The 26,184-nt window shown below is 33.3% G+C and overlaps 1 protein-coding gene across 2 annotated transcripts in view; it reads left to right on the forward strand.

Moving 5' to 3' along the window:
• The window catches only part of brat (tripartite motif-containing protein brain tumor), a 449,650-nt gene extending 436,853 nt beyond the window's left edge, over positions 1-12,797 (forward strand). The window contains exon 3 of one of the 2 annotated variants that reach the window (XM_085960737.1): positions 9,077-12,797. In XM_085960737.1, the coding sequence (XP_085816863.1) occupies positions 9,096-11,654 (2,559 nt within the window). In that variant the 5' untranslated portion in view covers positions 9,077-9,095 and the 3' untranslated portion in view covers positions 11,655-12,797. The remainder of the gene's footprint in view (positions 1-9,076) is intronic. The other variant, XM_085960738.1, reaches the window with a different exon arrangement.
• Positions 12,798-26,184: the final 13,387 nt, after the last annotated feature.

Raw genomic sequence — 26,184 nt, forward strand, 5'->3', positions numbered from 1 at the left:
CCCCGAATTCGTATATCCATTTTTTTTTCTTCAATTTTATAATATCTCAACAATTTCACACACAATATTGCTAATGTATGTCTAATACTTACTGTCTGTATTTATATTAAACTATTATTATTTATTTATGAAAACTAATTATTAGCAGCAGTACCTATCGTTAAATTATTGATTAACATTTCGTTACTTTTTTTGTAGGAAATTCTGTAATCTTACTGTTGAGAATCGCGTGTCCTTTCAAATGTCTCTTCAGTGATTTCCGAATCCCGCCGTCAGGTCTTTACCTTTTCGTCGAACTATCAGGATATGTTTATAGCTCGTAATGGTAGAAAATAATTTAAAGAATATAATTCTAAATCAATAAAAATCACATTGCAACGAATACCCTCAGTTCGTTAGTTCGACAGGCCATGGTGGTTCGCTGCCAAGGTCTTTGAGCCTGGACTTGTTACCCGTCCGACGTCCCATGCGGCTGAGAAAAACAGGATGCGTTTCACATCCTCTGGGAATGTCTGAGAATGTGGTCCGAGAGGGAAAAGATGCTCAAGTTGGTCCAACCAGCTGTTGGGCCCATCGGGCCAAAGGTCAATTATGTTGCTTTTCATAAATTTGCGACGTCTTACTACGGGCGTGAAGATCTCTTCACATAATTTTTGCCGTCCGTTTTGCTAGCTTCGTTTATTGTTCTTAAACTAAATTCATTTTTTTTATGTAATTTCCATGTGCTTTTCTCTCCCCGGCACTTTGAACTTTAGAGTGACTCTTTAAACTCAGTCAAAGCTCACTTAGAGCGTGGATACCTCAGTCTTAGGTATCTGCTCCCGGGACATTACGAGGCGAAACAACTGTACATATGCCCCACATCGCTAACGTAATATGCCTCGTGATACGCTTGACTAAGCCCGTGTGGTGTGGTGTGGGGCGGCTTGGTTTAGGTTAAGGGTCCTTAATTTTTTTTAAATAAGATGTTTTATTATAATGTAATAAAGATCAGGACCGGTTTCGTCTGTTAATGCGAGTAGGTATTCTCAACCGATTTTTAACTCTTGTTTTTCATCACATCAGTTCTGTTCAACCAGCCAAACTAAGTCAAATCGGCAGTATGTACTTATCGCCATTTATTTAAATGTACGTAAATAAAAACAGTGCAAATATTGAATTCATGCACACGTCACACGAGCGATAAAGTCAGAATGATAATCGCCTCGATTAGCCAAATGTGGTATTTAAAAATAAATGATTTACGACTAATCCGCGTCGCATTTTTCATCTCGCGATCCAGTCAATATCGTTCTCATTATAAATGGACTGGCAATCGAGACTCGCTTGATTAATCGCCCCCCTCCCTGCGCGCCCGGCGACCAAACACCCCGTCCAACCCTACGCTACCCCACAGCGCGGAGTCGAAAAGATTTTTTGCCTAGCGTTTTTAACCCCTAAAAGGATAAATGTACAAAAAAAAACGTATAGTCACCTTTCGCCCGGGCTTATACCGAATGGAAATAGAACTCAAACTGGGAAAAAATGGTTTAAAGTGTAAGTATTGTCGCTTTGACGTCTGCGATAACCCGTCGGAATTATTTTACGTAGTACATTTTTGGTACTGATTACATCAATTCTTATGACGGCTTGGAGTTAAATTTATTACAAAATTTGTTTTTAAATTTAATTTTATTTTTATGAAGCACTGGTATTTAAATTTATGCCTACACAATTTCTTGCGTTGACGTTTTAGTATAAGAAAACATAACATAACGGCGATTAGTAAGTACGAAAATTCAAGTCATAAATGAAAATAGGCTAACATACTATTTTGATTCAAATATATATATATAACGCAAGAAATTGAGTGAAAAATGTAAAAAATATTCTATATTTTTTTGTTTTATTTAGCTCAATAATTATTGTGAATAGTGGTAGACGACATCTCGCGGTATAAAGTGGAGGCATTAATTACTACGTATTCTTTCGTAAACAGTAAAATACAATAATTGAAAGTGATCAATGATCAACACTATTTTTATTCTAATAAAGGTCGTTTTGAAAACTGCGTTTATATATACCTAATGTTATATATTATTTTATGCTGACGTATATGTATTTTGATTGTGTTACCTACCTGAAAATGAGCTCCACCCGTTGATTTAGTATATAGGATAGGCATTTAGCTAAAATTCGCATAGATTTGATGCATACACATTTCAAAGAGCATTGGTCGGCGTATTAGTATTAAATTGTATACAGCCAATGAGTTATCGACTGATTAGTATGGAGTGGTTTTTAGCCAATGATATATAATATCGGGTTTGTTTAAACTGATTCTGGTTTGTAAGAACATGTTCATTAGCGCAGCTCCGTTAGGCTCAAAAACCCCGTCGCTTGTTTCCTTTATTATTTAGCTTTATATTCTACATCTTTTTTTCTAAGAGGAAACAGCGAATTATCAATGAAATGAATTGTCGTAATTAGATAGGAGGCTTGTAGCATAATAATTGGTTAATGTACAGTTGGCGCGATACCAGTGGTTATACGGGTTCAAATCCCGTCGAGCATCGTATTTTTTTTAAATTTGATTTTTTTCTAATGGGTATCTGAGGTGTTTTCAAGTTATGTATGTTCAATATATGGGCAGCTTATAATATATTTTTTTTGTTAATGTCTAATGTATCTAACACACTTAGGAATTCCTATGATAAGGGGTAACTTTCTAACATGTATACGACTACAATTTCTTGTACATTTTTGTTTTAGTGCTAAAAGAAGAAGTACATAATAATATTATATTATTCATTGAATTAGATTTGTTTTGATATAAACTAATAAATTTACTAAAAAATAAACAATACGATAAGTTACATTACTTATTGATCACTACATGACACGAACACAAATAATATTTTTTTTTTCCATTTTCCTCACTCTATTTTCTTCAGGCTGTACGTTGACAGAGTGTAAAGAGCGCGTAATTTAGTTAGTTTTTCATTTTCCTTTCACCTGTTTTTCTTTTTTCTCGAAGAATGGAAACCTTTTAAATTATCTCCAACGTCAATACGTCAAATTCGAATTATTATGTACGCATTTTTCTTCCGATTTTCATTTTCAATAAACACGATTTTCGTCTCCTAATTTTCGCGCAGATTCGCTTAACCGTGAATAATGGATTCTGGGGAAAAATGGCTAAAGTTAATGTCGACTACTTAATGTATATTTTTGTAATTTATAAACGTGATAAATCATTGCTAAGTTTGATATTGTCGAGTTAAGTATTTCTATCTTTATGGATTCAATATACATATATATATATATATATGATATAACATGTATCCACCATTATGTTTACCAATCTACGCTAAAAGCTTTGAAATATAAACGATATTTAATCAAGTAGACAGGTGTATTTTCCCATTTTTCCTGGTCATAAAACACAGTTAATACAAAACAGTTAACTGTTGGAGCAGCAGCGTTTTATAATATGTATTGGTCAGGCAAATATTGATGTGACACAGAATACATTATTTTACTAATATCTTTGTGACGTTTGGCTTAAAGTTTGACATTTTGTGGTCAGTTTTTCAAGATGGCCCGGAAAATATTGAATATAACATATTCACATTAAATTCATGATTAAGTACATCTAAATTATGTGATAATCCTTATGTTTTGTCTCTTATTCCTGTAGTTCTCCAACATTTCGTTCTTCTTAACATTATGAGTTTATAATTAACTATTTCTTTTATTCAAACGAATAATTCACAAGATTTAAGAATATATCATTCTGATTATTGAACATTATATTATTTAGAAAAACACTAACTGAGAGAGTATATCACAACCAATAGAAAAAACTTTTTTGAAAAAAGTAAGCCAATCGGTCGGGAATCGAACCCGGCATCTCCAACGGGTAAACGCCCCAAACTAGTCGCATTCAGCCATTATGCTACGGAAGACATACTAATGACGACAAATATTTAAGCTATTGGCTATTAAATACCTACCACTCAGCGCTCTTCGAAATCATGTTACTTCGGCAATCGATTTTTGTTTATTAAATCAAAGTAGGTAGTTATTTTACTATTACAACGATTACTAACCGACGTCTAGGAATTTCTCCAATATTTTTTTAAGCAACTTCTTGTACTTGCTAATAATTTTTAATTAACTATTTCTTTTATTCAAACGAATAATTCACAAGATTTAAGAATATATCATTCTGATTATTGAACATTATATTATTTAGAAAAACACTAACTGAGAGAGTATATCACAACCAATAGAAAAAACTTTTTTTTAAGCTTACCATAATTATTTTTTACCATATCGAGGAAAAATACTTATTGAATAAAAACAACACAAAATTAAAATTTGAACCAATTATGAATAAGACATTAATCATTTGATTTTGAGCATTCATAAAATCGAAAGACTTGAATATTATTTTAGAAGTTCAAGCAGACGTTTCCAATCTTATAGGTAACATGTAAATTAATAATCTGTCAAAGACAAAACAAATGTTTTCAACAACTTCATTTTTTCATTGTCTGGCAGTGATGCCAACCGTACTATAATTATAGTACAATACTATAATTTTAATTCTGCCAAAAATGTAAAATACTATAATTTTACGCCAAATATACCAAAATACTATAATTTTTACGCCTTTGTACTATAATCAGCATAGAAAAAGATGGCAACACTGTTGTCTGGTGATGACTGACATACAACACCAACATTCCACACAGTTATATTATAGGTATGGTGTCATTTATAAATGTAATTTCTGTATTTATATAATATATTTTAAATACAATAGATGGCGTTTTATGCTTCAAATTATCGATCACTTTCATGTCATAAAAATACGTACTATAACATTTTAAACTGATACAAAAAAAAAATACTAAATACTATGATAAGCTAAAATAGATAAAAGTTTACTAATTATCTATACTGTATAACTATCAGTAGTATCAGTTCTCTCTGTCTGGTTTCCTTGTTTTCGTATGTCAAAGCGGACGGTCTAAAAGTTTATATGCAGTCACATCTCGGACGCCTCTGGTATTATAAAAAAAATCTGAAATACAAATTGGCTTTCCATCAATCCTGGATGTTTCCTAAACCCTTTCCACCCTGGGGTCGGCTATAGACGCTGCAAACGCAATGGTCTCCGGCGACCGGTGGCAATATTGATTTTCCGCATCACGAGTGGAAACCGACGAGACAAAACGCAGCGGTTGAAGCGGTGTAATCGAAATCGACCACATACCCTCCACAATGGATTCTAACTCACTCGATGAGTTAGAATAAAATTATTCCCGCGGGAATATACTTTTAAATTCATTTTAATTTTTCTGATATATAAGACACCATTTTAACCTTTATTTTATTTATGTTCTAATTGATGTAAGTGTTGTACTGTTTCATCTGAGTATTTTTGCGACTTGTGGCGATACTGACAATTCAATCCTTTCCACGCGGACGGCAAACCCGTTTGTGCCCTCATTAATTGGCCATTCGATATAATTAGCATGTTATTTAAATGTAGTAATTGCATAGTAATTAAATTCTTCTAAAATTTTAAAATTTAATTCTTGTTCTATTAACGTTAATACCTCAGTCGATCGAATTAATTTATACAAAATGTTATTTTGTACAACATATCATTTTCTTTCCGGTATGGACACACGCTTAAGTTTACGGGTATTTTATATGCTTAACACAATCACTGCGTACCTTTTAGTTAATTTTTAATTACCACATTTAAATAACATGCTAGTTGCATCTAACGGCCGTTTAACGGGGACACGGCAGCCGTGTCGTCCGCGTCGAACGAGATTAACAACGAATTAGTTGTCGAATGAAGGAGAAGAATCGATGCCCCATATATGTACTTGCTTGCCAGCTCCATTTTAGTTCATTAATTGGTGCATAGCTAGGGTTATATTAACAGATATGAGAAATGGTTGTTTATAATTCGCCCAATTCATTGTGTCTTTTCTCTTGACCAAACACACATTGGAAAACATATTGTGATTTTGCCAGTTTTTAGTGAGATTCGTATCCGCATTCTTGGTTTCAGAGACAGACGCTTTTCGAACTAATACACTAGGGACTGCAATACCGGTTTTCAAAATCCAAAATGCCGTTATTTTTAGTATTAAAAAAGCGAACACGTGTTAACTAAAATAATGACTGAATCCAATACAAATGAAATAGTAATAAAACGAAATATATTATGTATTAAATTGTACCCGATGAATGGACATAGTTTGAATCAGAAAGCAGTGATGGAGAATATTTGTAATAATTATTACTATTCAATGACTGTACGTCTAATAAGCGTTGAAACTGAGAGGACTATTCCAGCAGCCGGCTTTATTTGCACGAAGAAATATAATTGTTCTTACTTAATTTTAGTTCCTCTATATTTTAACAAATGTAAACAAAATTATGGCTATTTTCATTTGGTATTACAATCTCTAATTATGACAATAAATAATATAGTCATTTAATAACGTGTTTTCTTTTTAAGTAAATTCTTATGTGTTATTGTATTAAAACATGTTTTTGGAAGACTTTGCTGATTCCATACGTCATTATTTTTCTTTTGTTGCCTTCCGCCTATATTTATTACATTTTTTTTCTTCAAATGTATTACTTTAACATCTTGGCTTTTGTAATTTTCTTAGTACTAGGTTTGCAAATGAAGAGCACGCGCAACTGGTTGGCGTGTAGAATTCCACGTTTTCGATTATCAAGAGGCGAAATCACAGTACGAAAACAACCCGGTGGAACCTTAAAGGGGGGGGGGGGGGTCGATTTCTTGTTATAAAGTAATACAAGCCGTAGTTAAAAAAAACCAGAATGATATGTTTACAAATTCCGTAAATTATTTTTAATAATATTGTTATAGATAAATTCGTATACTTAAGTTATAAGTATCCATCTAAAACAGGCATGTTGAACTTGTCGAAGTAGGCTGTGATTATCCAGTATCAAAACTGACATTATCTCCCATTGTCATTCTTCAACATGATCCAAATATTATATTATGTGACAACATAAACAACGCAGTCTTTCACCACCACAAATGAATATCGAATTCATTGGCCTTATCGTCAAACTATTACCATACTGTGTAAAGAGCATGTTGCGTGACGGTAAAAGGTAACTACGCCTCAGTTTTAAAAACATGGATTCACATCTTCTCTTTCTCTCACTTTTGCGGCAGGTGGCCTGAGTATACGAATGGAGTTAATTTAATTAAGGTGAAGCCATTACTTAGCCGTTTTTAAAGAGGCATCTAGCGGAAAAATACGAAGCTTCCAATTTGAGATTTTTTTTTGATAATTTACAATTTCAACTGTATTAATTGAAACTCATTGAAAACTCTGTGAAATTTCCCATACCATTGATACAGTCGTATAACACTTCGCCCCTTTTGAAACAAATGAAAATAGTAAGTAGGATAATTCTATCTATTTTTAGTATTGGCCTACCTACATTCTTTGATGATTTATTTTGTCGTATTTCTGTATAGAAACTCTCAATCTGTTTATTTACTATAATCGATATGCTTTTGTTATTGTGTATTGCATTTTACCTTCATCGTAATCGTAATTTTTGATATTTTATATTATAATGGTGGATAGCTTCGCTGATCTGTTAGAAAATATTTGTCGGTTTAAAGCTTTTAGAAAAAAGAATGTCTAGAAAACTATTATCTATTGATGGTACTGGATTGAAAGATAATTTAAATTCTAAAAATGACTCATAAGCGTATTACATAAAATTTATGAACACACAGTTTGATTTTATCATCTATATTTTATCGTTTTACCAAGATAGACAAAACAATCGTTAAATATGTCATATTAATTACAGCTCTGAAAATGCACACGTATTTAAATGAAGTAAAAATGTTTTCTTCTAATGATTCTAATGTATTCAATATAAAAAATAATGTATCAATAGAAGTTTAGGTCATAACAAAGATACTGTGATATCGAGGGCGTATTATATATAGTATGCTGGTAGACCTGTGTAACAGTCTTCGTCAGAGGTGACTGGTCCGATTGCGTAACGCATCGGTTCCTCAGCGGGGTGGGCGTCATCCGACTCGTCTTCAAAAATACCCCGTCTCCTGGCAACAGGTCGGTGACGTCACCCGGTTGCAGACGCGCCCCCCGGCTAGGCGGTGGCGTTGCCATGGAGACGCCGACTACACCCCTCACCCCGCCGTTCATATTCGGCCCTGCCACCCTCATCGATCCAGAAAAGTCCCGACGAAGGTGCAACATGTGGCATGCGGAAATAATACGCCGAGTGACTGTCCAATGCGTTTCTTATGCTGTTTACTTACTGGACATAATACACTTTCCTCGAACGTCACTGGTTTATGTTTATTATAACATACCGCTTGTGTACTCAAATCTCGGTACCCGTACTCTGTACGTGTGGCCCAATAAACTTGTTCGAACGCATGCGATGAGATCATCGACGCGACTCGCTAGTTGGTACTGTTGGTAGACTTTCAATACTATTGATATTAAATGCGCGCGAGCGAGATAGCACAATGCACGTATGTCAAGCCGTGATGTACTCAACTCTCATTGGCGTCATTGCTCTCCCTTTCTCTCCAGTTGTAAAGTTGCTATATTGAACGACAGAAATGGTGACAAGTTCGTCTTATAGTAATAATATGGAGTTAGTTTTAGTTTCAGTTGAGTATGAGACTGATAAGTATTCACGCGTCTGTCTGGTTTCGTCACGTCGAGTTTCTCGATTCTGTTAATGTGTGTAAATGTATAATAATTAGGTATATAAACAATTTGTGTAAAAATGGCTTCTAAAAAGCACTGACACAGCTTTGCGCGCCAAACGCTCTATATAATATCCCAAATACTAGTAAGTATTTTGGAACAAGTTTCGATACAATTTTGTATACTGGTAGTAAGTATACTTAGTCTTCAAAATCGATCAGTTTCCCACCTCTACTTCATAATCTAACGTGTAATAATTATGTGCTTTTCTTCTCTAATTTTAATTTTAATTAATTTTGTTTTTTCTTTTTTTCTAGGGATGCTGGTTAATTGAAGATGGCCTCGCGCACTCCATCACTCGAATCTCTGCCCGGAGCTAACTCGATCGGATCATACGGAGACCGCGGCGATCTTTCCTCCTGCTCGCCACTCGTCCACTCCCCCCTCACCCTCAGCGGGTCATCACCCCCGGCCAGCGACTCCGCTGTCTGCGACCTTAGAGAATTCGACGGCGTCGACACTATCTGCTCTCTCTGCCACGAGACATTCGCGGACCCGAAGGTCCTGCCCTGCCTGCACACTTTCTGCCGATCTTGTTTGGAGAAAGAACAAAATCATCCAGATAAAGTAACCTGCTCTCAGTGTCATACAGATTGCTCTTTACCCGCTAGCGGCGTTAGAGGACTATTGTCCAACCTTGTTATATCGACGATCATCGAATCTGATTCCGAACTAGTTTCTGGATCCGCAGCCCGTTGTACCGGTTGCAAAAGCAAAGAATCTGACGCGGTTGCACGTTGCGTTGACTGTGCCAATTATTTGTGCCCAAATTGCGTAATGGCTCATCAATTTATGCACTGCTTCGAAGGCCACCGGGTTTTGACACTCGGTGACCTAAAAGACGACCAGAAAAATGGTCTCGTCGCAGACGGATCTTGTAACGGGACCGGCGAAAAGTCTGTCTTCTGCCCTAGGCATAAAAATGACATTTTGAAGTATTTCTGCAGAACTTGTTCTGTACCAATCTGCAAAGAGTGCACTATTTTGGAGCACCCCAGTGGTATGCACGAATGTGAACATTTAAGTGAGGCTGGGCCGGAGCAACTTGAAATGATACACCAGGCTGTTACTGAGAGCAAAGCTCGTGCTTCTGAAATACGTTCAATCTTAAAGGCCGCCGAGCACAGTGCCAATAGACTGCAGATTCAATACCATAAAGCTCAAAACGAAATCAACGATACTTTTCAGTTCTATCGCTCTATGTTAGAAGAGCGTAAACAAGAGCTGTTGAAAGAATTGGAGAGCATGTTCTCCAATAAGCAAATATCGCTGACCGTCGTCGGGCAGAAAGCTCAAGAGACAGTCGATAAAATCTATCAGACTTGCGATTTCGTAGAGCGTCTTACCAAGTGCGCTACTGTTGCGGAAATCCTTATGTTCAGAAAACTTCTTGATTCAAAACTGCAGGCTTTAGTGAGCTACAATCCAGAACAAAGCGTGCAATCTGCATGCGAATTGGAATTCGTTTCCAACTACCAAGCTATCCAAGTTGGTGTTAGGAATACCTTCGGTTATGTCAGATCAGGGGGTGAAATCGGAGCAGGCCCTGGCAAGCAGCCTCCTATTGCCCGCCCAGCCGGAGCTCTACCGCCCGGTTCTGGCAGCAGTAGCGGATCGTCTGTGCATGGATCATCAGGAAGTCTAAACGGTGCAGCACTGCACTTCTCTGCCGCCATCGGCAACCCTGTCGAGCGACATTATACGAATGGGCTGGTGTCATCCTCCAGCCAATCTACGTCGCCTTTTGAATCTAACATCATATCGAAGCGTTTCAATAGCGCAAACAGTCTCGGCCCATTCACGAGCGCCATCGGTGACATGAATCTGAACGGAATTAATCCTTACGAAAAGTGGTCCAACGGCGGAGGATGCGACAGCATCTTTCCATCGGGTATTGCTGATCCCTATTCAATTGGCGGCGGAAACCATACCGATTCAATGCTTGACTTAACATCAAAACTGATGTCTACCGCAATTTTCCCACCCAAGTCACAAATCAAGAGACAAAAGATGATTTACCATTGTAAATTTGGAGAATTTGGTGTCATGGAGGGACAGTTTACTGAACCCAGCGGCGTGGCTGTGAATGCCCAGAATGATATTATTGTGGCTGATACCAACAACCACCGCATCCAAATCTTCGACAAGGAAGGAAGATTCAAGTTCCAGTTCGGAGAATGTGGTAAACGAGACGGTCAGCTCTTGTACCCCAACCGCGTTGCAGTGGTGCGCACATCAGGCGATATAATCGTGACTGAACGGTCTCCGACACACCAAATACAGATCTACAACCAGTATGGTCAGTTCGTCCGCAAGTTTGGGGCCAATATTCTTCAGCACCCCCGAGGTGTCACGGTTGACTCGAAGGGCCGCATTGTGGTCGTGGAGTGCAAAGTTATGCGCGTCATAATATTCGACCAGGCCGGCAATGTCCTGCAGAAGTTTGGATGCTCAAAGCATTTAGAATTCCCCAACGGTGTCGTGGTGAACGACAAACAGGAAATATTCATCAGCGACAACCGTGCCCACTGCGTCAAGGTATTCAACTATGAAGGTGTATACCTGAGACAGATAGGCGGAGAAGGCGTGACTAATTATCCAATCGGAGTTGGAATTAATGCTGCAGGAGAGATTTTGATCGCAGATAACCACAACAATTTCAATCTGACTATCTTCACCCAGGAAGGTCAATTGGTGTCAGCTCTTGAGAGCAAAGTGAAACACGCTCAGTGCTTCGATGTTGCGTTGATGGATGACGGTTCCGTCGTCCTTGCCAGCAAGGATTACCGCCTCTACATCTACCGCTACGTCCAGGTTCCTCCAATTGGGATGTAAGCAGAAGCATATCTGGGACTAGGAACATGAGCCAGATTGCAGATGATGGTGAAATAAGTATTATCCATTCTATACCAAGAATGTTTTTGCATCGTTTTATTGTTTGTCATACATATTCCTTCATGTTGAGGAATGCGAATTCCCAGTTTTTTGGCAGGACAGATTTAAGAGGTAGTAAAACAAGCATGTTGTGCACCCAGTGCTCCCTCATTTGTTGGACCAATTTGTAAAGTTAAATGTTCTTGTTTTTCGTATTATCAAAAGGGTGAAAAAATGTGAAGATGATCTCCGAAGTTTTTTCTATTGATTGTTTTTTTTTAATGTTATTCTTCGGTTTATTGAAATCTCGACGTCAGTTACTGCCGAAAGAAATTATTCTCTATGAAGATTTTTTTTACATTCTCTTGTTATTGAAGCCAATATTGATGTAGAGGTATTATTATTGGTCATGAAGTGCGCGTGTTAAATTTATTGATAATATTGTCGTTTTCGACAGTGACGACATTTTTGAATTTATTCACAATATGTTGATTTTTACGCATATAATATTATGATTGTTTTTCTCTCTCTCTTGTTACATTTTTATACAATCTTCCATATCTGTCATGCTAACGCGATCCCATTTTATAGATAAATTAAAAAAAACATGACTACACTTCTGCAACTTAACGATAAATATTTCATAACCATCGTTTATTATATATTGTGAATTATTTTTTTTTGCTGTAGTCTAAGTTTTTTTTAGTTATTATTTTATTTACAAATATATCTTCTGTTAAGTATTATTTACCTACAAACAGTATGCAATCTTGTAAACTTAGTAAGATAGTTTGTTTGTTTTAAAAAAAAAAGTATTTTAGAAGGTGCATGCAAGCCTAGTTGTATTACCATAATTATGTGTATTTTGCGTGAGTTAAATTTCAAGAATTCAGTTAAATATTTTTATAATTTCTTTCTTTCTTTGTTGAAAATTAATAACATGCGTTTTTTCAACTTATATAGAAATATTTTAATTCTTGAGTTTAATTTAACTCACGTGTATTATTAATTTGACAATATTTAGAACATGGTAGGAATTTGAAATGCGTCAATATTTTTTAAGATTCAATTATTATTGACCTTCTCTATTTCGAAACAAATGTCAAAAAAAATATCCTTAAATGCTGCAAGTAATATCTTCATATGATACAAATAATATGACGGCTAAAAGGATAATTATGTTGTGTATATATAATGTAAAACCAGCCATGTTCTATATAAATGTCATCTGTATCCTATTCCGACTTAATATTTGTTCTAGTTTATTTTTTTTTACATTCTAGCATTATGATTATAGTTATTACTTATTATTTAGTATTTTTATTTTACATCATATCGGTAGGTGGTGTTAATTTTTGTATGTTTTTACCTACTGTCGTGACATATGTTTATTGTTGATCTGATAGTTTTAATTTTTAGTTTTTTTTGTACATCCTTATTCTTAATTTAATTGAAATATTTCGTATTGTTTAGTGGAGCTACGAGTTATTAGATATGGCTATTGGCGGTTTCTGGGTGACGTGTATTGCGTACCTCATGTTCCTTACCTTGCCCAAGAGGCTTACTCGACTATCGGATATGACAGCTGAACTATCGTTTTTTTGAACAACTACACAGTTAAAAATATGTTACGAATGCGTAAACACCATTGTGGGTTGATTTTTTTTTTATAACAGCGTTGTCAGATAATTATTTTACCAAATTTAGTAGCAAAAAATGGGACAACATAAAAAACGCATAGTTCAATATATCTAATATTTATTTATATGATATCAATCACAAGACACAGCACAAACTATCAAAATAATAAACAATATCTTTTCCCGACACTCACCCTTTTGTACTTGACTGAAGATTTTACTTGCTGAAGAGTTTCTTTATGCTGGTGAATGTATTAGTAAAATTCAGTATACGAGTATATTTTTATCATGTTGAATTAAACAAGTAATTCATCAACTCGATAGAACATCGTCAGCTGAATGCAGAACTATTCACTCAAACTCACATTTGATTTTTTTTAGAATGGCGTTCTTTGAAACAACCTACTTCAATTATTCATTATGTATATACATACTATTTTAGTAGAACTGTTATGAACAAAATGATGTATTAATTTGTTCATATAAGTAATAAATACCTTATGTAACTGTTTCAAAGATCACTTCTACAAAATATTTCAAATGTAAGTTTGAATAGTTCTGCATTCAGCTATCTGTTTCTTGCATCTGACCATTTTAAATTCATCTGAAAAAATACCCGTTCGGTATAGCAATTAGATGTTGGTATGCTTAAAATAAATGCAATTAGCGTGTAAACACGTGTGCATGCATCCTTTGCGTTCTTTTGTCTTAACCTAAACGTCTAGACCTAAACCTAGACGCCTGTCAACGCTGTTTGGTAACTACTGGTTTTCGAGTTGCATTTTTGATGCCGTTCGGACTACAAAATACTCAATTTTTTTACCAAACAGTTACAGTCGAGTGATTACTTGTTATCACCGTTTATAATTTATATATTACATGCCTGATCCCGAAATAATACCAACATTTACATAAGACGATGATTATTCTTCACCTAGATTTTGGCCAGTAAATTTGTATTTACCTGATAAAACCTAGTAAGTTACGTTGTTGTGTAAGTTGGTTAAAATGCTATAAGACGGCTGTCGTATCCAATAGTAAGCGTATCGTACATAACGTCTTATTAGATCTATAATGTTATTATTGTGTTTTTAAAAATTGATGTTTGAATATTACCACTTATTCTAAATAGTATAGTTACGCTTAGAATACAAAAACCCTTATTCCGGCACAATAATATTCTCTATTAATACTACAGTAACCTGCATTACTATGTTTTCTCATATCATGTTGCGGTACCTCTATTATAACTCAATAATAATTCTGGTATTATTTTCAATCATTTAAAACGATACCTTTTCTACATATCATTAATTTGGGAGAATTCCGTTTTATTATACCTAATCACTTGTCAATTTATAGAGATTACTAACCTTATCAATAATTTATCGATTATTTCTGTTATTCTAGTTATATAGTTATAATTGCTCTATTTTTAATTAAGTGGTATTATTCACTAATAAAAAAACCACTGATTCTTATTCATTGACATTATTAAATATAATTATTAGGTTCCCCCATAAGTGGAGAGGCTTTAACCAATGCTTTGTTAAATAATATTATTGCCCAGTTTTTCAGTATTTTTTTATACTCAGCTTAGCTTAGATAAGACTTATGATTAAATGGCATTAAAACTATGGACCGAGTTCTGATAACTAACGAAAAATAAATTTATAAGAATTTGTATAGAAATCACTCACAAATTTATTGGAATTCCAAATATATTTGAAGTGGTTAATTATATAATTCGTTTTATTAATACTAAAAAAATTCTCGAGCTTTTCTCCGTTAAAGGACGTATCTTGACTTCTTCGTAGATATCGATTTCTACTTATACATACATGTAAATAAAGTTTGCATTGTCTGTTGAGAAGTGTTTGTTATTTCAACGGTAATAGGGAACTAAGTACCACTTTCGAATATTGACATGACAATAAGGCGCTAAGTACCAATTCAGTACTGACAATAATTAAGGGTATACTCAGTCAAATATACACACATTATTCCAGTACTTAACGTTAGAAATAATGAAATTAAAACTATGAATGCCAATATCCCAATCTATCATTTTTTTTGTTAGTTAATTATTTAACCTCATTTTATTTATAATTTCTAATATAACTAACAAGGTTTAATAAACCTTTTTTTTTATTCAACGTAGGTATATATTATTATATATCTGAGGTGTTTTCAAATTTTGTATATTCAATAACTAACAATAAGCTAATTCATAGCAACTTTGGTAATAGTCTAACGTGTATGGATATTATATACCGAGATACACATTTTTATCTGTATGAAATCAAAACGTTCAATGCCAATATGTAACATACTTTACTTGTGAGGACACAGTGTTAGTTTAAATGTATGTAAAATTGAAAATAATCCACCATAGTTTTAATGCCATCGCAATCGTACTCATTTAAAACAAACATTATAATTCCGTTTCGTTTAATAGCTCGCATACTTAATAATTTACCTGTTGGCTTTCACGTAACCTAAACAGAGCACCCGTTAGACCTTCGTCACATTTCCTCTTCTGCACAACTCACCTTAAGGGTGCTGCTCTTCCCCGCCCACTGGAAGAGACGTAGCCTTGACGTATTTTGCCCACTTGACCCATCCGTAATATATTAATTACAAGTAGCGGGAAACATTGTAGATCCCTGTATTTTGTATGTTTTTTTTAGAAATCTCATTTCATCGAAATTTTCCACTGTGCCTAAATGTTGTGTGATTTACCTATTCACGCAGCATTGATCTCAAATGGCGCCATTTTATATTTTAATACCCGAAGGAAGTGAGCCTTTTCAATAATTATTATTTAATTTATTATCTATTATTTTCTCAGCGATATAATATTAACTTGTTTATTAAATTTGATACCACCTACTAAATTTAGCTTCCTAAAACACACTCCGGCTACGTATTATGAAACATAATACGTATTCCGAATAAAATATAAAATTTGATCAATAAATGTGTACATTAAGATACAATAATTAATAATTCCATTTCGGTTGCTCCTATATAGTGTAAATACTACCAATAATAAATATTCGTATGGTTGTATGTGGTTACGTGTTTATTAAGGCTATACTTCAGCTGACGCACGGTCTAAAACGATCGTGACTACGCAACGCACAGATTGTGCAGACGACGCGTGACGAACAAAACATAATCTGTCAAAAAAATTCAACATGCGTCCATTTAATGTTATGTTTATTGTTATTTAAGTAATAATAATAATATATTAATTGTCTTGTTTCTTTTTTCGAATAAATACGTAACATTTTTAGTCATCTTTACACGATTTAAGCATTAATTCCGCGGACGCCATCACAAAACAAATTGACGTGCGAACAGGTCGACTATCGCTCTCCGACTGGCAACGCATACAAAATTACGTCTCACCTATTGCTGAAAATTATTTGCCGTTTCACTGAAGTATACTCTTAACGTTACCGTACGCCAGAACATTTAACACAGTCAAAAGATGATCGTACTTTTCAAATTTCGTCTTTAATATACATAGATTTCTCAAAAAACACTTGAATATCCGTATAATAAATCGTAAGAAATCGAATGGTTTGCAGTCCAACATGTATTTTAAATAATTAACTTTACAATTGAACGACTCTACCTACACGATCTGTATTGAAATTTCGCTGTATAGCCACGCGAACAAAGAAAGGTTAATGTTGCCTCCATCTGTACTCTGTGTAAAACCTTGAGATTATAAATTGAACATATTAAATTTCTGCAGATATGAGCGCAACATAGTGCAATCCGTTCTCGCCGGATATTCAGTAGAGCCGTCAAGGATTTGCGAAAGTAACCCGCTCGTCGATTCTGTCATCCGTGAATGTTCCGTGAAGCATTTCATCACATTTTTGCATTATTGCAACACTCGCCGTCCGCTTGACTTTTGCAATATCGCACGCTTTATCGGACCAGCATACGTACGATTTTATCTCTTATTAAATTATGCGCTAATGACATCTATGTAGAAGTAATGCAAATTAATTAACGTGAAAAATTGGTTAGAATATTAAATTTGATAAATTAACACTCTAAGGTGGTTCATAATTTAAGTATCTTATACCATATTTTACGTTCTTCCTAAAATAGATTTTTGTAGCTTGAATAAATTGTTCTCAATTCTCTTTATTTTTGCTCATCTCCTTAGGGTACTTTCTCGGTTCTTTTAAATTTAGACGATAAACGCTTCATTCGTATATAAACTTATGTAGGGCGTTTTGAAATAGAAAGTTAAACCACTGGATCCCGGATAAAAACACAATTAACATGAAGTAGTTTTGTGGAAAGTACAGAAAATCTTGGTTTTGTAGTTTTAGTTTTGACATTACATATTTTAACTTGCTCAAAAAGACTTTCTTTCGCTCTTCAGAATGCTATTTTTTGTTGTTATTTCTCATAACGAATTAGGTTGTATTTTTTCAGCATAATTAATTATTAATGTTTTTTAAAAAAAAATCTTTAACTTTATAATTTCGACTGCGTGACCGGGATTCAATGTGTTAATAAATTATTAATATTTAAAAAAAAATCTAATGATTAATATTAAAACACAGTTGTTACATTGTTGTTAGTTAAATAAGATATTAAGATGTAAAAGCCCATTGCTTTATAATACCCTTCTCCCAACAGTCCATTTTGTATTTATGTATTATTATACTAAATATATTATATATAATTTTTATAAGTTTTTTTTATTCCTATCCATAATGTTAATTATATTTTTTCACAGTACCGAATGACGTAGACCTATGCCGAAATTTATAATGTCTAATGTACAGTAACTATATTATAATAATTAACATAACTATACTGCTATTAAAGTCCGTTTCATTATTTACTCTTTAGGACTAATAATTTGTTACACTTTGCCTAAGAACAAATCCACGTGCCCAACACTACTGTAATAAGTAATGTCATTTAACCCTGAGGCTCTCAATCGTGGGGTCGAAAAGTATTACGTTTTTTTTAATTTTTAATAATAAATAATTCTTAACTTCTCGATATTTAAAAGCATTTAATCGATAGTAAATATCGCATATTATTATTACTTATGCCTTTGCTTCATCTCTCTAACCCTTTACATTAGTTATATTTCCACCATTTATTATGATACTACTTAGTTTAAATTTTCATTAATTTTGACAGTGTTTTGTTGTTATCAATTTTATTATATTATTTTTATTGTATAAAAAAAACTTGTTCTCTAATTAATGTAATACATCGTTTTGTTTTTGAATTATTTTTGTTGTATAATTGCTTTTTTTTAATAATACCAGTTCTTGCAGTTTGAAGTTTTGTGTTTTTTTTATTTTTGTAGTTTTTTTTGTGTCCCACCCACTCCTAAACCCTGTTTGTTTTTTTCGAGAAAAAAATCAACAAAAACTGTCTGAAAGTATGAACAAACCATTGCGACATATTATTTTCAGTCATTTTTTTTTACTACACATGGATGTCCGTGTTTTTTTTTTTGGTTCACCATAAAAACACCTATGAATGGAAATGTGTCAATTATGTTATGAAAAACAGAACACAATACAATCTTTTTACAAACAAGATATTTAAAATATTCATTCTATATTTTAGTGTTGCTAATTATTATAAAAAAATAAGATGTCAGTACTAAATTAATGAATGAAAATTCCGAATGATTTAGGTATCTTGTTTCGGAAAGTGAATGGATAATAAATAACACATTGATAAACAGATGAATGTTTTAACTACTTTCTCAAAATACCTCTCTATGACTCGAGGTTATATTAATAATATTCACATTAATAGAAATTATTAGTACATTCCATGTAGGGACGAAATATCGAAAGAAAAATTATCAATACTAGCTTTAAGGTCCCTAATTCCATGTCATGTATTTGTTTGGCAATCGCAAATCCTGAAAATAAGTGAATGAAGTTCTTAATGACTTGGGTCCTTGAATTGCAAATCTTCTCAGGCACAATATTAGAAAATTGTGGTGTGGTGTCGAGCCTGTTCCTGGAGTTCGACTTCGTTGCAGCATAATAAAATTAATTCTGCTTCTCATAAAACAATAATAGCTTGTTTTGACACACTGGAGTACTCTTCTGATAAATTGACGAAACATAGTTTGGGAAACCCTTAGTATAGATTACCAACATTATCCAGGTATTTATTATTCAGACATACCTGAATAACATATTGTATTGACTGTCATAAATATGTAACGGGCACATCACTAAAGTGACTAAAGCCATAAAGATCCTGCAAGGTAAGCAACAAATTGTTGTATTTCATATTTTTCTTTTGCGTTACCTACGAAAGCACTGTTCTGGAATTTTCTTACATACAATAAAGTTTTCGAAGAAAATATCAAAAAATAATCCTGGAATCTTTTTTGGAAAAAAATGCACGTGAGATCCAGTGTACCTTAAGTCCACGAAGAAAACATAATTTGAAAATTTTTATTGAGTTTCTGTTATGGAAATTATGGGTACCCAAAATATGAATTAACTATAAACGATAGGAAAATTTAGGTAGGTACATATTTTATACTTCAGACACACTGGCTGTACTGATTTTATCCATACATTATAATAATAAGAAAACAAATAAATCAATTGACACCGTGAATCATTCTCAGAGGACATTATACTATATTATTTTTAGTTGGTAAGTATTTTTTTTTCACTATAATTATTTTAACAATAAGGTTTATTCAACTTCCACGCTTCTACTTCTTAATATTATCAATCGAGAAGTTGAACTATCGTAATTGAATAAATACCATCCTACATTCTATGATTGGGCCAATAGAATGAAACAACTATTAATAAACACCACCTACTGCATTTATAGAGCATGATAAGTATTTTTTATGTGTGAGTATTCTTTATGTATATTTATTTGTAAGTTTTGCTTTTCGAGTGCTAAATTATAAAGTTTTTTTTGTACGTATCTATTATTTCATAATTATATATCATATCATTTTGTCTCATATTAATTATTACATTCCTGAGTAAAATTTTAAGACTTGGTTTATGACAATATTTATACTGTTAAATAAGAAGATTATGAGGGCCTCCGCCCGCTAGAACGACTAATCGCGTTTAATGCCGTCACGTGCCGCAGAAACCACCGGCGTCTTGGTCCAGTGCGTAAAGCGCTGGCCTTTCATCTTCGATCCCCGGTAAGGTCACCATATATCTATGTGATTTTCTCAAAGCCTAGGTGTTAGTAATTGTTTCACTACACTACTGTCATGGCATGTTGTAGTGCTAAAAAGAATAGACACTCCTCTGTGATAAGTATATAAAACAGAGAGAGGGAAAACGCAACGACTTATGGATATGTCGGCGGGCAATTTAAATTAAAATAAATTTCTGATCTTAAAATAACTGTCAAATTGTAGATTAACAGAAATCACGACATATTAACTACCTACGTTTATCGAACTGTACGCTGACTTTTTTAAATTTTTATTGATAATTTAATGTTCATTGAAGCTACATCTATTATCATCAAAATTCCTTACGTACAATCAAATATAATATACTAAATTAACAACACTAAAATAGAAAGCACTACCAATTTATTAACACATTGTATTTTCATTAACATGGTTTCAATAACTTACTTATAAATACTCCATTGTGGATTTCTTCGGCAGAGGCTTGTTTGAGATAACAACAACATGTCAGTGATGTCACTATGAAAGGATATATTTATGATTTAATATACATTATCTTTGGTTATAATTATTATTATTGCAAATTGAATTACATTTGTATGTTCTAATGACCTAGTGATGACACTCACATGACAAATTACTTTTTAATAATTCATGGTGAAATATTGATTTTTAGAAAATCAAAATAGTCAAACAGCAATTGTATTGAATATTGTCCCGAATTTTACTACTACAAAATGTAGTTTTTAATTAGTAATATCGTGTTAATATAAGTTAACGCTTTCTGAAAGAAATACGACCCTGTTTCACATGCACGAACTCATTCATAATTAATAATAAAATATCAATTCATTCTAATTACGATAAATTCAAATTCTTTCAACACTTACAGAAATGTTATCAAGAAATAAATGCTTTCGATATTTGAAAAATCAATACTTCACTTACCGTGTTATTTTTAGTTTAAATTTTATTTTATTGTAATTTGTATTCCGTTTTGATTTTTTAAACTTCGATGTTGGAATTTTATATATTGACCCGACGAATTTAATCGACTAAAACTTATGAAATTAGACCATAATCTTTACTGTTAACATTTTTATATACCTACCCATTAAAATGCTTCGACAGTTTTTGCACGATTTATAGACAGCACGTCACTCGAATTAAAATTTTGACTTATGTATAAATAATATTACACATTGTGATGCGAGAAGGTTGTAGAATGTATTTTAAAAACGTTGTAATATGTGAGATTTACCCTGGTAATTTATTGTATGTACATAATTATTAATATTTAGTATTTTACAGTTATAATTGAATATTTTAATAATTTGTTACCATTTAACTATTCCGTATTATTTATTTGTTTTTTTATAAATCTTTTCCGTCGGTTTACGTATACATTGTATAACCATTATAAAAATAGATTTATCTGACCTAACATAACATTGAAAATTAAGGTTAGTTAATCGTACATAATATTATAGTTTAAAATCGGCTATATTTTTTTTTTGCACAACATTCATATGTAGTAAAAGTATGACAAGTTATTCATAAATTAACTATAACTATATAACAGTCAGTATCAATTCATATAAGGCAAGGTCATCCGGTAATATATGCGGAAAACGAACCACCCGCCGCTTGTTTTTTCATATTTTTTGATGATGGTAAATTGTCTAATATAATCTTGGCAATATCAATATTTCTGCAGTTTATAACATTCGATAGGAAAAGATTTATTTTAAAAGCCTATAATACATAATATTAAGTATACCCCCCCACAAAGAAATAATAATCAACCCTATTACATAATTCAATTTAGATTCGTGTTAGGCAATAGAAAATATACCTACTGTTTCAGTGAACCAAAATACTACAAAATTTTATTCGACAATCATAATTATGGAAACAAAACCGTTTTATTGCGCCAAGATACAAATCAAATACTTTCATAATTTGTTTTTGCAAACGATTTAATCATTAATACAGTTATAATAATGCGATCATTTACCGTGGTGTATTAACTTAAAGGAAAACGCATTTTTAAAGTTAAAATACAACAAACACTAGTGCTGTTTGTATTTCTGCTCTTTCATAACGATTTATTAAAACCATTGATTTCCTGACAGTTAATGGCTGTAAATAATTCATTTTTAATTAACAATATTATTCTAATACGTGAAGGTATAACCGATTATAGTGATAGCTTCATACATTTCTTCTAGTGGCACTGTTATACCTTGATCACGTCAATACGATGCATTTTTTTTTTTTACAAAGTATACACGAGTGTTTATTTTATTATATATATAAAAAAAAACATCGTGTTATTCCATACTAAATTTAAAAATATACATATATTACTGAATTGTTCAGTTATGATATTGAATAGTTTTTATTTGTCCTCGGTCACTGTAAATATTATACGGCACGTACATTTATCTTATTGAAAACATATCCCGATTATGATCTGACAAGAAGTTTTTGTTTCTTAACGATTTAATAAAAATTTAAGATTGTTTTAAAATTCCTGTACGGATAAGTTTTAAAAATATAACCTTGTTGTATGATGGTTAACCTCTCTTGATAATAATAATATGAACCTAGCATTCCCGTTTTGTATCGTGTATAAAAAAATATGCCAAATGTTATTAAATTATTATTGTAAAACATAGTTCGCCAAAAATGCAATTTTCTTCCCTCTCGCGTAAGCCACATTTTTATAATGCATCAATATTTTATCTAAGGATTTATCACAATACCTCTGACGCGTTATATCTATCATTATGTCTCTGTCAGTTACATACGAAAATTAATATTTTAGAATTTCATTAAACTTCCTTTCGTTCATTACATACATTATACATTATGCAAAAAGTGTCCTTTCCAAACGATGCGTTTGCTTGCAATGCACGGTGCGAGTAGATAGTGCACTATAGTGTAGTGTAGTCAATGACATTAATATGGACGAAGCATCTGGAAAAAAAATGACACCCACTTTTTTGTCGGGTCTACCGAATGGTATAATCTGTTGTAACGCCATTACATTATAAAGGTGATATTGCTATAAATTCCCGATGCTTTTTGTCGGGTCTGCCGAATGGCATAATTCATATTTTAATATCAATATCGTTCGCTCAAATAAACATTGACACTAGAAACACTGTACTAACGCCATTTACAATAAAGGTGATATTGCTATAAATTCCCGATGCGTGATGTCGCATAATGGAAATTGCGAAATTTTGTCACGTGACGTCTACCTATACATGTGCTAATGTCGCTATGCGCGAATTTACTTGCTAGCTACTGTACTGAGTGCGTTGTCCATTAATAATGTCATTGAGTGTAGTCCATATTATTGATATTGTATCAGTCAGAATCTCCATCACTTACTACATACTGTCATTTAAAAAATACACTTGAAGGTATGGTTATTTATTTTCGTTATGAAGGCAGTTTATTTATTGCCAGGTAAAATCACTCTTAATAGTTATGGCTAATTAGTAAATCGCTCTTGAAGAAAAAAAAGTAAGCCTCACTCCCTCACCGTGGGAGCAAATGTGGATGCGGAGAGCAATCGGGCTAGAATCCCATGGCTGTACTAGAAATCGTGATATGTACCCAAAGGATAGACCGAAGGGTATAAAGAGATTTGTATGGCATTTATTTGATCGCTTTTATACTTGCAATCCCTAAGCCAAGCAAAAACAATGACAACGTTCGACGCATCATTTCTCCTAAGGCCTTGTCCATATGGCGCGTGTCTCGCCGCGAGTGCATGTAGACACTTCAATGAGGTCACCTGTACCTCGACCACGCGTGACATTCGTCACAGCGCTAGTGCTAGTGGACGGCTCAATGAGGTTACATGTGCCTGGTATACGTGCGACTCAAAACGCGCCATGTGGACAAGGCCTTAATGGCACAAAGGTGAGTTACGCATCGTTTGAAAGGCATCACAATCCAGAACATAATATTATTTATGAAATTTCGTATGTTTCAACAGAGATATAAACAAATTCCCGCTTTTTTCTCGCAATAGTTTAAAACGATTATGCTTGCAGTTTTTGACCATTTTCTTAAGGTAAGTAGATAGAATCAGACGTTCTAGCTCCGGTTAAACCGTGGTCACGTGGCACGGTTAATTTTGGTTAATAATGTGGCGTGCAATTGGCCGTGGACCCGTTTAACCGTGGCCGCTTGTGCAGCAGCCTGTCCCGATGGTTATTTCAACCACTCCAAGTCAATTAACTTAGGGAACATTTTATTACTAACATACCTATTGTATTAAAAGATTAATGAAAAAAACTACTTAACGTAATGAGAACCTATGAATAAATTAGGTTTAAATTTCAAATGTATCTTTTGTACGAGATGAAGAATTCTACAGGCATCCTTTCGCTTTTTTTACAATCACTTGGTAATATAATATAATAATAATAATGTTTATTAATGTATAGAAAGAACACAATGTTATCTTTAAAAGTAAGATTTTAATACATTCCTCTCCGTTTTAACGACTTTTTGGAAAATTACATAAATATTAAGAATATTTTTTTACGACTTAATGTAGAATTAATGCTTGCATTTTCCAATGGTTCTCAAAATTTAAATAACACTATTCCGTGTAACACCTAACGCAATATAATATATCATTCCAAAATAACTATTCTTCAATATATAAACACCAAACGTACTTAATTAGAAAACCTTTCTTCAGATTGATTTTATCAATTCATGTAAAATCTTCTTTATTATTCGTATTTTTTTTCATAAAAAGCTTAGTACGATGGTCGAATGCTTCGTTTGTCAACTGTTGATAATAATGTGTTACATATTATTAATATTACTAATATATTTCGCTTCCGAAAATTTTCATTAAGTAATTGTCATTTTTTTGTAATTTATTATGAGTTTCTTAGAATCAAATGTAGAATTATCCATATGATTTGTATACATACACAACTATTGATACAGATAACAGTGTTATTAATTTTTATGTAGGTGCCAAAGCACACAAAATTCTTTTTTACAATAGCTATACATAATATGTATTTGTTTTTCTCTCCATCATCTGCCACGTCTCCACGCCCTTATACCGTGGTATATCGAACCTTAGGTACCCTTAACCGGTGTGCTGAATGTGTCTTAGGAGTAACTCAACCGACCGGTCCAATTGAAGGTCTTGAGAAGCTCTTCCTTTTCAATCGACATATGGGGACACTTCCAGAGGATGTGATCTACATCCTGAATTCGCCACATAAGCAAGCTGGAGATTCTATTATGCCAATCTGAGAGACCGAGAAGTCCAATGATCCCCATGCACCCAGTGCTCGAAATGAAAACTTTTCCGAACCGGAGCGCCCGATAATTTTTCGAAAATATTAACATATTTACCTGATTTTGTCTATATTATAAAAAATAAATGAATAATATAATATGAAAGTCTGTGAATTTATTTGCTTTACAATAATTTACGAACTGGAACTGCGCTCCGGTCCATTTCGAGCCCTGCATGCACCACTTACTTATCAGCTATACATACTTATGGATAGTTCTACTTTTGATTCTATTCAACTTACTTTAGTCTGATTTTGTTTATTCATAAATCCCCATGAAAGCTGAAATCCGCCGGTGTTTT

This window comes from Rhyacophila brunnea, unplaced genomic scaffold, assembly GCF_057557595.1.
Source record: "Rhyacophila brunnea isolate RB1 unplaced genomic scaffold, BYU_Rbru_1.0 scaffold_12, whole genome shotgun sequence".
Classification (NCBI taxonomy): domain Eukaryota; kingdom Metazoa; phylum Arthropoda; class Insecta; order Trichoptera; family Rhyacophilidae; genus Rhyacophila; species Rhyacophila brunnea.